We start from the raw sequence: 13,939 nt of genomic DNA, 5'->3' as shown, positions 1-13,939 counted from the left end.
AGTACTAACAGTCAGTTCACTACCATTCCATTTGACATCTACCTCAAATAACAGATTTTCTAAACCACAAAACCTGCTTTATTTTTCTTTTACACCCATTACCTCTTACCTTGGCTACTTAACTTGCAAGGTAATGAAATCATGTTATCTGTGGAAAGGTTGTTGAAACACACACTCTCCCGTGTGTGTGTGTGTGTGTGTGTGTGTGTGTGTGTGTGTGTGTGTGTGTGTGTGTGTGTGTGTGTGTAAATGGTGAACCTTGGCCCCTGAACCTATTGACTGTGGTGTGGGTCATATTGTCACCACTACTTCAAATTGTATTAATTGTATTGTCACATACACTGTATTTAGCAGATGTTATTGTGGGTGTAGTGAAATAAATGTGTATTTGTCACATGCGCCAAATACAACCTTACAGTGTACTGCTTACTTACAAGGCCTTAACCAACAATGCAGTTTTTTTTTAAAAGTGTTAAAAGTATTTACTGAAGTAAAAAAAATAAATAAGGAGCAACAATAAAATAACAGTAGCGAGGCTATATTCAGGGGGTACCGGTACAGAGTCAATGTGCGGGGGCACAGGTTAGTCGAGGTAATTGATTTAATATGTACATGTAGGAAGAGGTAAAGTGACTATGCATAGATAATAAACAAAGAGTAGCAGCAGCGTAAAAATGTGGGTGATGACAATGAAAATAGTCTGCGTAGCCATTTGATTAGCTGTTCAGGAGTCTAATGGCTTAGGGGTAGAAACTGTTGTGAATGTTGACCGGTTTAAAAGGTCTTACTCACATCGGCTACGGAGAGCGTGATCACACAGTTGTCCGGAACAGCTGATGCTCTCATGCATGCTTCAGTGTTGCTTGCCTCGAAGCGAGCATAGAAGTTTAGTTCGTATGGTAGGCTCATGTCCCTGGTCAGCTCGCGGCTGTGCTTCCCTTTGTAGTCCGTAATTGTTTGCAAGCCCTGCCACATCCGATTAGCGTAGTACGATTCAATCTTAGTTCTGTATTGACACTTTGCCTGTTTGATGGTTCGTCAGAGGGCATAGCAGGATTTCTTACAAGCGTCCGGGTTAGAGTCCCGCTCCTTAAAAGCATCAGCTCTACCCTTTAGCTCAGTGCGGATGCTGCCTGTAATCCACGGCTTCTGGTTGGGGTATGTACGTACGGTCACTGTGGGGACGACGTCAACGATGCACTTATTGATGAAGCCAGTGACTGATGTGGTGTAGTCCTCAATGCCATTGGAAGAATCCCGGAACACATTCCAGTCTGTGCTAGCAATACAATTCCTGTAGCTTAGCATCTGCGTCATCTGACCACTCCCTTATTGAGCGAGTCACTGGTATTTCCTGCTTTAGTTTTTCCTTGTAAGCAGGAATCGGAGGATAGAGTTGTGTTCAGATTTGCCAAACGGAGGGCGAGGAAGAGCTTTTGTACGGATCTCCATGTGTGGAGTAAAGGTGGTCTAGAGTTTTTTTATTTTCTTTTTTTTTCTTTTTTTTCTGGTTGCCCATGAAACATGCTGGTAGAAATGAGGTGAAACCGATTTAAGTTTCCCAGCATTAAAGTCCCCGGCCACTAGGAGCGCCGCCTCTGGATGAACATTTTCTTGTTTGCCTATGGAAGTATTCAGCTCGTTGATTGCCGTCTTAGTGCCAGCATTGGTTTGTGGTGGTAAATAGACAGCTACGAAAAATATAGATGAAAACACTCTCTGTAAATAGTGTGGTCTACAGCTTATCATGAGATACTCTACCTCAGGTGAGCAAAACCTTGAGACTTCCTTAATATTACATTTTGTGCACCAGCTGTTATTTACAAATAAACACAGACCGCCACCTCTTGTCTTTACCCGAGGCAGTTGTTCTAGCTTGCCGATGGACTGAAAACCCAGCCAGCTGTATGTTATCCATGTCATCGTTCAGACACGACTTAAGTAAAAATACTTTAAAGTACTACTTAAGTCGTTTTTGGGGGTATCTGTACTTTACAATTTATATTTTGGTCAACTTTTTACTCCCTACATTTTCCATGACACCCAAAAGTACTTGTTATATTTTGAATGCTTAACAGGACAGGAAAATTGTCCAATTCACACACATATCAAGAGAATATCCCTACTGCCTCTGATCTGGCGGACTTACTAAACACAATGCATCTTTTGTAATTTATGTCTGTGTGTTGGAGTGTGCCCCCGGCTCTCCTTACATTTTAAAAACAAGACATGGTGCAGTCTGCTTCTCTTAATATAAGTAATTTGAAATGATTTATACTTTTACTTTTGATACTTATGTATATTTAGAAAGAAATACTTAGATTTTTACTCAAGTAGTATTTTACTGGGTGACTTTTACTTGAGGAACTTTCTATTAAGGTATCTATACTTTTACTCAAATAATTGGGTACTTTTTCCACCACTGCCTGTTGGTAGGATAGTCTTGATCGGAGCTCATCCATGTTATTATCCAACGATTGCACGTTGGCTAATAGGACTGATGGTAGAGCTGGTTTACTCACTCGCCGTCGGATCCCCGACCTACGACCCCGATTTCTCTGTCTCTCCTTCATGCGAATGACTGGGATTTGGGCCATGTCGGGTGTTTTGAAATAAATTGTTTGTGTCTGACTCGTTAAAGAAAAAAATCTTCATCCCGTACGAGGTGCGCAACCGCTGTCCTGATATCCAGAAGCTGTTTTCGGTCATAAGAGACGGTGGCAGAAACATTATGTGCAAAAAAACACACACAATAGCACAATTGGTTAGGAGCCCGTAAAACGGCAGCTATCTCCTCCGGCGCCATTCTTATTTTTCCAATGCTTGTGTTCCTAGCTGCAGCAGTGCAGTAAGTAGTATCTAACAGTTCACAACACACATCTAAAAGTAAAATAATGGAATTAATAAATATATAAATATTAGGACGATGGGATATATAGACATTATGGATAGAATATTTTGTATATCTGTAGAATACGTAGGAAATAATTGTGTGTGTGTGTGTATACAGCAATAGTTGAATAGGATGGCTAGAATACAGTATGTAAACTCAGCAAAAAAATAAACGTCCCTTTTTCAAGACCCAGTCTTTCAAAGATAATTAGTAAAAATCAAAATAACTTCACAGATCTTCATTGTAAAGGGTTTAAACACTGTTTCCCATGCTTGTTCAATGAACCTTAAATCATTAATGGACATGCACCTGTGGAACGGTCGTTAAGACACTAACAGCTTACAGTTGGTAGGCAATTAAGGTCACAGTTATGAAAACGTAGGACACTAAAGAGGCCTTTCTACTGACTCTGAAAACACCAAAAGAAAGATGCCCAGGGTCCCTACTCATCTGTGTGAATGTGCCTTAGGCATGCTGCAAGGAGGCATGAGGACTGCAGATGTGGCCAGGGCCATAAATTGCAATGTCTGTACTGTGAGACGCCTAAGACAGTGCTACAGGGAGACAGGACGGACAGCTGATTGTCCTCGCAGTGGCAGACCACGTGTAACAACACCTGCACAGGATCGGTACATCCGAAAATCACACCTGCGGGACAAGTACAGGATGGCAACAACAACTGCCCGAGTTACACCAGGAACGCACAATCCCTCCATCGGTGCTCAGACTGTCCGCAATAGGCTGAGAGGCTGGACTGAGGGCTTGTAGGCTTGTTGTAAGGCAGGTCGTCACCAGACGTCACCGGCAACAATGTCGTCTATGGGCACAAACCCATCGTCGCTGGACCAGACAGGACTGGAAAAAAGTGCTATTCACTGACCAGTCTCAGTTTTGTCTCACCAGGGGTGATGGTCGGATTCACTTTTATCGTCGAAGGAATGAGCGTTACACCGAGGCCTGTACTCTGGAGCGGGATCGATTTGGAAGTGGAGGGTCCGTCATGGTCTGGGGCGGTGTGTCACAGCATCATCGGACTGAGCTTGTTGTCATTGCAGGCAATCTCAATGCTGTGCGTTACAGGGAAGACATCCTCCTCCCTCATGTGGTACCTTTCCTGCAGGCTCATCCTTACATGACCCTCCAGCATGACAATGCCACCAGACACACTGCTCGTTCTGTGCGTGATTTCCTGCAAGACAAGAATGTCAGTGTTCTGCCATGGCCAGCGAAGAGCCTGGATCTCAATCGGAGGGTGAGGTCTAGGGCCATTCCCCCCAGAAATGTCCGGGAACTTACAGGTGCCTTGGTGGAAGAGTGGGGTAACACTCTCACAGCAATAACTGGCAAATCTGTTGCAATCCATGAGGAGGAGATGCACTGCAGTACTTAATGCAGCTGGTGGCCACACCAGATACTGACTGTTACTTGTGATTTTGACCCCCCTTTGTTCAGGGACACGTCTGTGGAACGTTTTCAGTTTGTCTCAGTTGTTGAATCTTGTTATGTTTATACAAATATTTACACATGTTAAGTTTGCTGAAAATAAACGCAGTTGACAGTGAGGATGTTTATTTTTTTGCTGAGTTTACATATTAAATGAGTAAAATAGTATGTAAACATTATTAAAGTGACCAGGGATTCCATGTCTACAGTATGTACATATGGAAGCATCCTTTAAGGTGCAGGGTTGAGTAACCAGATGGTTGCCGGCTAGTGACAGTGACAAAGTTCAGGGCAGGGTACTGGGTGGAGGCCGGCTAGTGATGGCTATTTAACAGTCTGGTGGCCTTGAGATAGAAGCTGCTTTTCAGACTCTCGGTCCCAGCTTTGATGCACCTGTACTGACCTCGCCTTCTGGATGATAGCGGGATGAAGAGGCTGTGGCTCAGGTGGTTGATGTCCTTCATGATCTTTTTGGCCTTCCTGTGACATCGGATGCTGTACTGTAAGCGTCCTGGTGGGAAGGCAGTGTGCCCCCGATGATGCGTTGGGCAGACTGCACCACCTTCTGGAGAGCCCTGCTATTGCAGGCGGTGCAGTTGCCGTTCCAGGCGGTCATACAGCCCGACAGGATGCTCTCAATGGTGCATTTCTGGTTAATGTAAATCCCTCAAACTGCTCTAAAGGGATTCATTCACTCCCTTGATTACTTAACACATCAGAGGTGTGTTACTCGAATCGCCTACGATTGTGGGACAGTTCACTGTTAGGTTTGTGGCAACATGTGGAAATGTATTTTTTTTCTTCTCTCACTCCCCCTCTCAGCTCGTAAGCAGGAGATCATCAAAGTGACTGAGCAGCTGATTGAGGCCATCAACAATGGAGACTTTGAAGCCTATACGTTAGTGATCTTGTATTTTACCTACAGTGATCTACAACAGCGATTGCATACAGAGGACCTACAATCTAGATATTTATCCATATGCCAACACTGCACCATTTGAAAACGTAATTGTTTGTGTTCCACTTCTGTCTCACAGGAAGATCTGTGATCCCGGGCTTACATCCTTTGAGCCAGAGGCTTTGGGAAACCTATTGGAGGGAACCGACTTCCACAGATTCTACTTTGAGAACGGTAGAGCCCCTGCATTCCATTACGCACCAATGACTGTAGAAGCTTTAATGACCTTGATTGTGGGCTGATTCTATCCATTTCCCTCCAATCCGCCTCTCTCATCCAGCTCTGTCCAGGGGAAAGCAAGGGCCCGTCCACACCATCCTGCTCAACCCCCACGTGCACCTGATCGGCGACGACGCGGCGTGCATCGCTTACATCCGCCTCACCCAGTACATGGACGCCAGCGGCATGCCACGCACCATGCAGTCGGAGGAGACCCGCATCTGGCACCGCCGCGACGCCAAGTGGCAGAACATCCACTTCCACCGCTCCGGCTCGCCCACGGTGCCCGCCAAATAAATTGACTGGAGGTGGGATTATAGCCCTGTGCTGGCCTGACCTGCTTTATCCAGTCATTCTGGAGCTATGTAGCTAGATTGGTTCTGCTTTGGCCCTGCTATCCCCTACCTGGTCCCTGTCCTGTATCTCTAACTTGATCCGCTCCGCCTGCACTATGTAGCTGCTAGCCTGCTAATGTGTGTAGTGTGGTCTGCCTTTATTCTGGTTTAGCCCTGATCATCCCTAGTCTAGTCAAGGTAGGTGACTAGGTGTGCTTAGTCCACCCAACCTGCTTCATCCTGGAGCTATGTAGCTAGCTTGGTCTGCTTTGGTTTTGCTTTGGTCTTTCTCTAACTTAGCTGGCCTCAAACACATTTTTTACAATGCAAGTTACTAATTAGCACGTGTAAAATGCGTCAATTCCTCATCTTTCTGTCGCAGTTGAGGAGCCCCTAGCCTACAGCTGTCAGCTGACCTGCGGAATTTGCCTACTAAGTGTGTGACATCCTCTCCCAATCCCATCCCAACGCTACAACTTCGCCCTCTGAGTGTTGTTTACATATCGTCGCTGCTGGACTGAAGATTCTTCTTGTAAAATATAAAAAGGAAACAACAATCTTGACGATATAATTTTATAGAGAAAATGTTGGTGTTTTATCGCATTGTTCCATTCTTCTCAGTCTCATCGCAGGACATTTATGACTGAAACATATATATTTTTTATTTTAATACAATAATTTCCTAATTTTAAACATGTTTTAAGTTTGAATGCCATAGGAAAATGAATAGAGTACATGCCAGAGTTGTTGACGATATGTGAAGTTTGCAAATTTGTGGGTTTATGAGATATATCTGAGAGATTTTCAATCTTAAATAATATACAGTAATACAGTGTCGTCCGTAATTATTAGGACAGTGAAGCATTTTTTTCTTCTTTTGAAATCGTGGCTGAAGTTTAGAGTGCAGACTGACAGCTTTAATTTGACGTTATGTTCATCCGTATCGGCTCAACCGTTTGGAAATTACAGCACTTTTTGTACACAGTAGTCCTCCCCATTTTAGGGGACAAAGTATTGAGACAAATTCACTTAAATGTGTATTAAAGTAGTAAAAACTATGTGGTTTCATATTCATAGCACGCAATGACTACATTAAGTTTGTGACTCACATTTGTTGGATGCATTTTCTGTTTGTTGTGGTTGTTTCAGATTATTTTGTGCCCAATTAGAAATGAAGAGTAAATAATGTATTGTGTCATTTTGGAGTCACTTTTATACGGATACTCCTGAATGAATCGTGAATAATGATGAGTGAGAAAGTTAGACGCACAAATATCATACCAACACATGCTAACCTCTCACCATTACAATAATAGGGGGGGTTAGTATTTTGGGGGAGGGTATGATATTGTGTGTCTAACTTCCTTACTCATAAATATTAACGATTCATTTGAGATTATTCATAATCATAGTAGTCTCCACATGAGTGCAGAAAATCCAAAATGACACAATACATTATTTACCATTTAATTTCTATTGGGCACAAAATAATCTGTGTGGGGACACACACACACACACACACACACACACACACTACTGTGTACAAAAAGTGCTGTAATTTATAAATGCTTCAGCCAATTAGGATGAAAATACCCTCAAATTAAAGATGACAGTCTGCCCTTGAAGGTCACTTCGATTTCAGAGCCAAAATGAAGAAAAAAATGCTTCTGTCCCAGTAATTACGGAGGGCACTCTATACGGCTTGGTTTTCCAATATTATCAGGGTCGGGGATATGCGGTGAACTGACAAACTCATGAGTGCATTCATATGATCTCAGTATTGCACATCGGTCCCAATGACAAAAGTGATATCCGTTAAGCTTTACAGGACAGTGACCAACATATCGCAGTTTGTCAACCCTTTTTTTTTTAAATGTCAGGTTTTTTTGTGTAGAAATGGCTATAAAAATCTATGAGAACATAAGTGAACGTCAAAACACGAGCGTGCTTCTTGTGGTGATGTATAGACTCGTGATTGAGTGAATCGCTATAGCTTCGCTTAAACTCTTGAGTATTAAACTGTTTAAACATTAGCTTAGTTTACAAATCGGTTGACAATTCAAGTTCACTTGTTCTCAATTGGCTCAATATTAAGTATGATTGCTGGGAATTTCAATTGACAATTTATGTTAAGGGAAAAATGGTACCTATGTTTCGTTATGATATGCGTTTGGCTATACATCATCACGTGAGAACTGTGAAGTCTCAATGATGGAATGTAAAACTATACTGTAGATATAATGTCCACGTATATTACTCGAGGCCATTGTATGACATGGAACGGATGATAATGATATGGATGATAAATATGTGAATTTTATTGGTTATTTTTTCTCTTAATTTTATATTGTTGAATTGATAGGTTGTCCCTTCTTGGATTATTGTTGATCATTTCTTCCAGTCCTCGCATATCGGTGGAACGATTGACCCCCCCCCCCCCCCCCCATGGAAGAAAATAAAGAGCCTTTTACTTACCCCTTTTACCACTGATGTGTCCCTGTGTGTTAATTACTCTCTTTGACAAGTAGCAACACACATTGTTTTATACTGAGGAGAAGTGAGACTGTTCTCAAGTATGGAATCACATTGTTCTGTCAGTTTTCCTAGTTGGTAGAGATTTATTAAATGGGTTTGTTTGTTTTGCCAATGGATATGTAAGGGAATGACTTGTTAAGTTGAACTGCACTATGGGACACTGTGTATATTGTTGCTATGAGGGAAATGGACTGATGTTTAAATGTTTAAAAAACTAACTAATAAAATGTGATTTCTTCCAAATGTCTTATTTCCATGCCTGTTTATCGTTTGTGATGCGTTCTCTCTATTTTTGAAGGCAAAATGAATCACTGTAAAATGTCGAAATTTAAATTCTAAATCTCTAAGGTAACCCTTTGTAGCTTGGTTAGGAAGCATGACAACCACTCCATACACATTTGACACATGTACAATTTTATTTTCTGCCACGTACAGACTGTAGCTGCTATGCCATGTTAGCAATTCTGTTTTTTCTTCCTGTTTATTCATTTCATAACTAATACATGCCCTCATAGATATATTTATATATTTATGTATAATAGTATCACCATGGAAACAAGATGCGGATTCATCGAATCAAAGGTACGTTTGACAGATTTCTTTTGTTTAATTTATTTCTCACTTTTTCTCACACAAAGTAAATTGACAAAGTGAGGAACCGTAATATTGTTACATCGATATAGTTCGTACTGCAAATGACACCAACAATGATTTCAGCCAGCCCAGGACTACAGTACATCCATGTCGGTTCTGTATTTGTTTCAGTCATGGTTTCCAGACCATTTCAGAATTTAAGTGAAGCCTTGTGTACATCGGCAACTTATCGGTCAAAGAGTTGAAATTGCAATTCCCTTGTTTCATCTCAACTCGCATCTTCAAATCGCACTCGCACCAACGCACGCGTAAAACACTCACGGCTCCGCAAAGTCGAGGAGAGGAAGAGCACGGATGGAAGTCAATAAATAAATATAGAAATCAAAGTCTGAATCAAAATGAAAATACACAAATCCAGAAAACTGATCAGTCTGTGGGGAGCCAAATTCATATTGATATTGCATGGGGGGGTATTTTACAGTGGATCTTTTTCCGAGGGCAGTAAGTTTAGGCTTTTACATCCTCTGCCGCCAAGACACCAACCCTCAATCTCACCAGTCAAAATACATTATCAGGCAAGAAATGTGAGGTTAACATTAGAAAGTAAAATAAGAAAGTTAGTTTCGAAATGAAGGTTAGAAACGTTCAAATGTAAGGTTAGAAAACAAGGCATGGGGATTCAAACCAGGGACCTTGAGTGTCGCAACCCGCGTTTAACGTCCGTCCATCTATCCATCCGCCGACTTACCTCCCTAACTTTTCTTACTTGATGCTCGCCTGTCACAAGCTCTTCCCCCAGGCCTTCCAACCAATCACATAGCTGCCCTCAGACAAGATTAAATAAGGAAAACTCCACTGAGTGAGAAATAATGCATTTGAAAAGGCTCTAGCAATATTCAGAGCATATCTATTGGGTTTATCTACTGATCGAAATTAAACAAAGCCAATTTTCTTTTTTTTTACATAAAGAATATTCCATCTCCACGGTACCATCACAGATCAGACCAAAAGTAATCTGTCAAAATCAAGATGTGCCAATCTTTTGAGATTATCCCCATTTATTTGATACCATTTGATACCAACAGAAGAAATCAACAGCAAATAAAACAAAACAACTACACCACACTGTCTCTGTGGTGTTTCTCTCTGTCCCCATCCTCACTTGTACAATCTTAACAGGCTTAATCAAAGCTACTGTAGACATTCATATGAGTAATGTACCACTGGGGTAAAATGAACAGGGGGTGAGATGTCAAACACGATTGAAGCTGTTGGGGGGGGGGGGGGGTGGGGGGACGTACCTAGTGTTCTGACCCATAGGTGCAGTCATTTTGGATAAGTGCTCATACACGAAAGACAAGAAACGAGAACATTCCGGATCACAAATGGCCGGTCGCAATGTCAGTGAGGATTCTATGGACTAACACACACTCGCATGCGTTCACACGCACAGAGGTGGCAGCAGTCTTGATGCACTGCTCAGAAGGAACACATCAGAAAGCCAGAAACAGAGAGGGATAGATATAGTGTGAAGGAAAAGATGCACAATGACAGTACATGGGAGCGGGGGCTGAAAGTGTGTGGTCAAAGGACCGGTCAAAAAAAGCAGACACATCGCACACGTAACCAGCTTGAGCTACCTTTGTAAAACAGAACTGTAGTGCTGAGCGATTATTGCATTCTGAGGTCGTTTTGGTTCGATTATCAATTTACATTTTGAAACATTAAATGCACTATGCATTATGTGGTTTGAATGCTGCAACAACACAGAATAAAACCATTAAAAAATGTCCCGTGACGGTAGTGACTGCCCATTACAGCTTATCACTTATTAGCCATCAGTTTCTCAGGTTACTTTACTTTTAAAGGGGCAATCATCAGTTTCTACGATCATTTTTGGACTTATAAATTACTGATATGTACCCAATGATTCTTGAAGAATAATAACTTAGAAATGTCTCATGAGCTTAGTTCAACTGTCGTACCTTATCAGAACCCAAAATATAAGCTTGTTTTACTCCAATGTTTGTAAACAATGTAAATTTAAACAAGCACTATATAGCCTCAAAACATGGTGAAAAAAACGTGTTTATCATGGATGGTCAGTTATTGAATCCATAATTCTATCTATGCATTTGAGAGAGGTTACATTTTTCCAGCCCCATCCCTCAGCTTATTACCAAAACAGGGTTGGGGAGGACACACTTTGTAATTGTTTCTGCTGCTGATTGCCGCTTTAATAAACTATTTCACTTGTTGCGTATATTACATTTGTTTCATTTGATGACTTTATTATTTCATTCCAAGTCATCATCTCTCTCTCTCTCTGTCTGACAAACTCACTAATTTAGTAGTTCTTCAAAGTAATTAAGGCATACTTTAATGACTGCTGAATACCAACTACTGTATTAATCACGTACATCAGGTATTTTCAGGTAGAGATACCTTGTGAAGAAACTGCTCTCTGTGTATCCCCCCGTTGATCGCGGAAGAACGGGCAAGTAGCCGTGCAATGGATTATGGTCATTGTAGTTAATTATCACGTTTTCGTTGCTAAACTAGAAAGAACATTGGCCTGTTGGAAACTACAACTCCCTACTACATCGCACAGTTCAGGCATGATCTGATACATTGCAAGAGAAATTACAGCGCAATGTGCACACTGAGCTCAGACAAAACCCAAACTAAATGGAATTCAAATAATTGAACCGACAGTCAAATAGTTGTTTAAAAAACAAAAAATAACCAACATTTTGTTTAATCGCGCAGCACTACAGAACTGTAGTGCAGGGTTATATGAGGGTGATTTGCTTCAGTAAAATGTTGGTTCAGATCACGTATTTGTCCTTGATGAAAGAATATGGAATTTCCTCCATTTTTACAGTATCTTTCCAAAACTCTTTGTGACAAGTGACTCCTAGTGGGGCGAAAAGGATCAACTTTGTTATGACCCTTCACCTCAGAGCAGAAGAGCGATTTTGATTGGTGCACCTACGTGTACAGCATGTACCGTGGGGGGGGGGGAAATGTAATAAATGCTTTTGAATTGCTGTTCGTTTCGTTTTCTCCCAGTCCGAGCATGTTTCTTCTCCTTTATTTACAAGAGTTTACAATCGTTCCTTCAGGAAGATGCCTGTGCATGAGGCGAATGTCAGAGGTGCCCCCTCTTTATTCCTTTTCCCTTTTTGTTTTCTTTTTGTTGCATTTTGTTTGCGTAGTCGTTTATTGTACCACAGCAGCCAAAAACTAGAAGAACCCCCCCCCCCCAAAAAAAGGATAACGACCAAATAATATTCTAAGTAACCCGACGAGCAAGGGGATACTATCTTTGGTCACAAAATGAGCAAATAAAACAGGAAAAGTCAAAAGGAAAACGACCCCAAAACAAGTGAAAGCACAAATAACAAAAATAAAAAGTGTTCCATTATTTGCCACAAAAGGGAAAAAAACAACAAAAAAAACAAAAACGCAATCCAGTGTCTTTAGCGGGAGATGTCTGTGTGGAAGGTAAAGATCAGGGGTGAGCTTACAAGACTTCATAGGCTTTTTGTGGATAGGGGGCTTATGTAGCATGGGGGGGGGGCAGGGCCAAAAGGGAAGAAGAACAACTCAGCCAGCAAATCAAATCAGTCCATCACTTCTTCTTTCTCTTCTCCTCCTCTTTCTCTCCTTCCTCCTCCTCCTTGGCACAATAGCGTTGGAGCAGCAGGTGCAGGTGTTGCCGAAGGGCATCGGGTTGCAGGGTCTCTGGGGTGTCGTCCAGCCGCTCCAGGAGCACATGCTTACCCTGGGCGTCTTTCACCACAGTCCTCTTCTGGGTACGAGACTTACGCATCTGGGTTCTGGAGATGGAATGGGAGAGGGAGGGAGGGAGTTTCGAGGTTATTAGGCTTGGTGAGGCAATTGTTTTCAAACAACCTGTCAAAGTTTTGATAGCGCTTCATTGACAGGCTTGCAGTTTGTAGGTTGACCGTCATTTTTTCAAATTAAAACACATCATGCATGTTAGACCACGCTCTAACATCAGGAACACATGAGTAATCTGAACGCATCACACAAGCCCCATGACTAAAGGCCCTATGATTAAAGGAGAAGTTAGCTTCTTTTTTTTACGAACATATCTAAATGTTTGATGGAAATGGCATGTTATAGAAGGTTCCAGACATTATAGAAGGTTATAGAAGGTTTTTTGCGATTTTCCTTGTTTTTGAGAAACTTACCCTGACCAGTGATTCATTTCCTCATCTTCGTTGTGCAGTACGGGGGCCCTGAAAAAACATTAACAAATTCTCCAAAAACACCCAAATACGTCCTTTTAGAAACGAAAACGCTCCCAATTTAGGGATGCAGGTCTTTACATGTTGTACACATGAAATTATGTCATTATGAACTTTATCCGCAACATTATATTCATATTTGTACGACTTAAGCTATTTCCCCTATCCAGCTGTTCATTTCTCCGTGTAGCCTGCTGCTAGAGGTAACTGCCAAAATAAAGGAAACACCAACATAAAGTGTCTTAATAGGGCGTTGGACCGCCACGAGCCAGAACAGCTTCAATGTGCCTTGGCATAGATTCTACAAGGGTCTGGAACTTCCTGTGTGGAAGCACCTGCTTTCAATATACTTTGTATCCCTCGTTTTTACTCAAGTTTCTTTGTTTTGGCAGTTTAACTGTACAATGGACAGAGAGGTATCGCTCGAGTCGCAAAACAATATGGAATATAACGTTGCGGATAAAGCATTTTGGTGTTTTTAGGAGCATTTGTTCATGCTTTTTCAGAGGAGCCCCGTACTGCACAACGAGTATGAAGAAATTAATCCCTGGTTTGGGTAAATTTCACAAAAACAAATGAAACCGCACAATAAGTGTCTGGACCCACCTATAACATGCCATTTACATCAAAAAATAGAGATCTGGTTGTAAAAAAACTCAATTCATATAACTTACCTTTCAAATCA

At 41.6% G+C, this 13,939-nt stretch overlaps 2 protein-coding genes across 65 annotated transcripts in view; one reads left to right on the top strand and one right to left on the bottom strand.

Annotated features, from left to right (window-relative positions):
• The window catches only part of camk2d1 (calcium/calmodulin-dependent protein kinase (CaM kinase) II delta 1), a 120,465-nt gene extending 111,839 nt beyond the window's left edge, over nucleotides 1–8,626 (top strand). For 13 of the 15 annotated variants that reach the window (XM_021615345.3, XM_021615341.3, XM_036987759.2 and 10 more), the window contains 4 exons: nucleotides 5,159–5,234; nucleotides 5,374–5,468; nucleotides 5,575–5,821; nucleotides 6,231–8,626. In XM_021615345.3, coding sequence (XP_021471020.1) covers nucleotides 5,159–5,234; nucleotides 5,374–5,468; nucleotides 5,575–5,810 — 407 coding nt within the window. In that variant the 3' untranslated portion in view covers nucleotides 5,811–5,821; nucleotides 6,231–8,626. The remainder of the gene's footprint in view (nucleotides 1–5,158; nucleotides 5,235–5,373; nucleotides 5,469–5,574; nucleotides 5,822–6,230) is intronic. The other 2 variants (XR_016483195.1, XR_016483196.1) reach the window with 1 other exon arrangement.
• A 150-nt stretch (nucleotides 8,627–8,776) lies between these two features.
• The window catches only part of ank2b (ankyrin-2), a 252,259-nt gene continuing 247,096 nt past the window's right edge, over nucleotides 8,777–13,939 (bottom strand). For all 50 annotated transcript variants that reach the window (XM_090183989.1, XM_090184002.1, XM_090184004.1 and 47 more), the window contains one exon: nucleotides 8,777–12,819. In XM_090183989.1, coding sequence (XP_090040115.1) covers nucleotides 12,612–12,819 — 208 coding nt within the window. In that variant the 3' untranslated portion in view covers nucleotides 8,777–12,611. The remainder of the gene's footprint in view (nucleotides 12,820–13,939) is intronic.

The sequence above is a fragment of the Oncorhynchus mykiss genome, chromosome 9, assembly GCF_057628025.1.
Source record: "Oncorhynchus mykiss isolate SJ-2025 chromosome 9, ASM5762802v1, whole genome shotgun sequence".
Taxonomy (NCBI): domain Eukaryota; kingdom Metazoa; phylum Chordata; class Actinopteri; order Salmoniformes; family Salmonidae; genus Oncorhynchus; species Oncorhynchus mykiss.
Note: the sequence above shows the minus strand (reverse complement) of the source record. Positions and strands in the feature narration are given on the sequence as shown.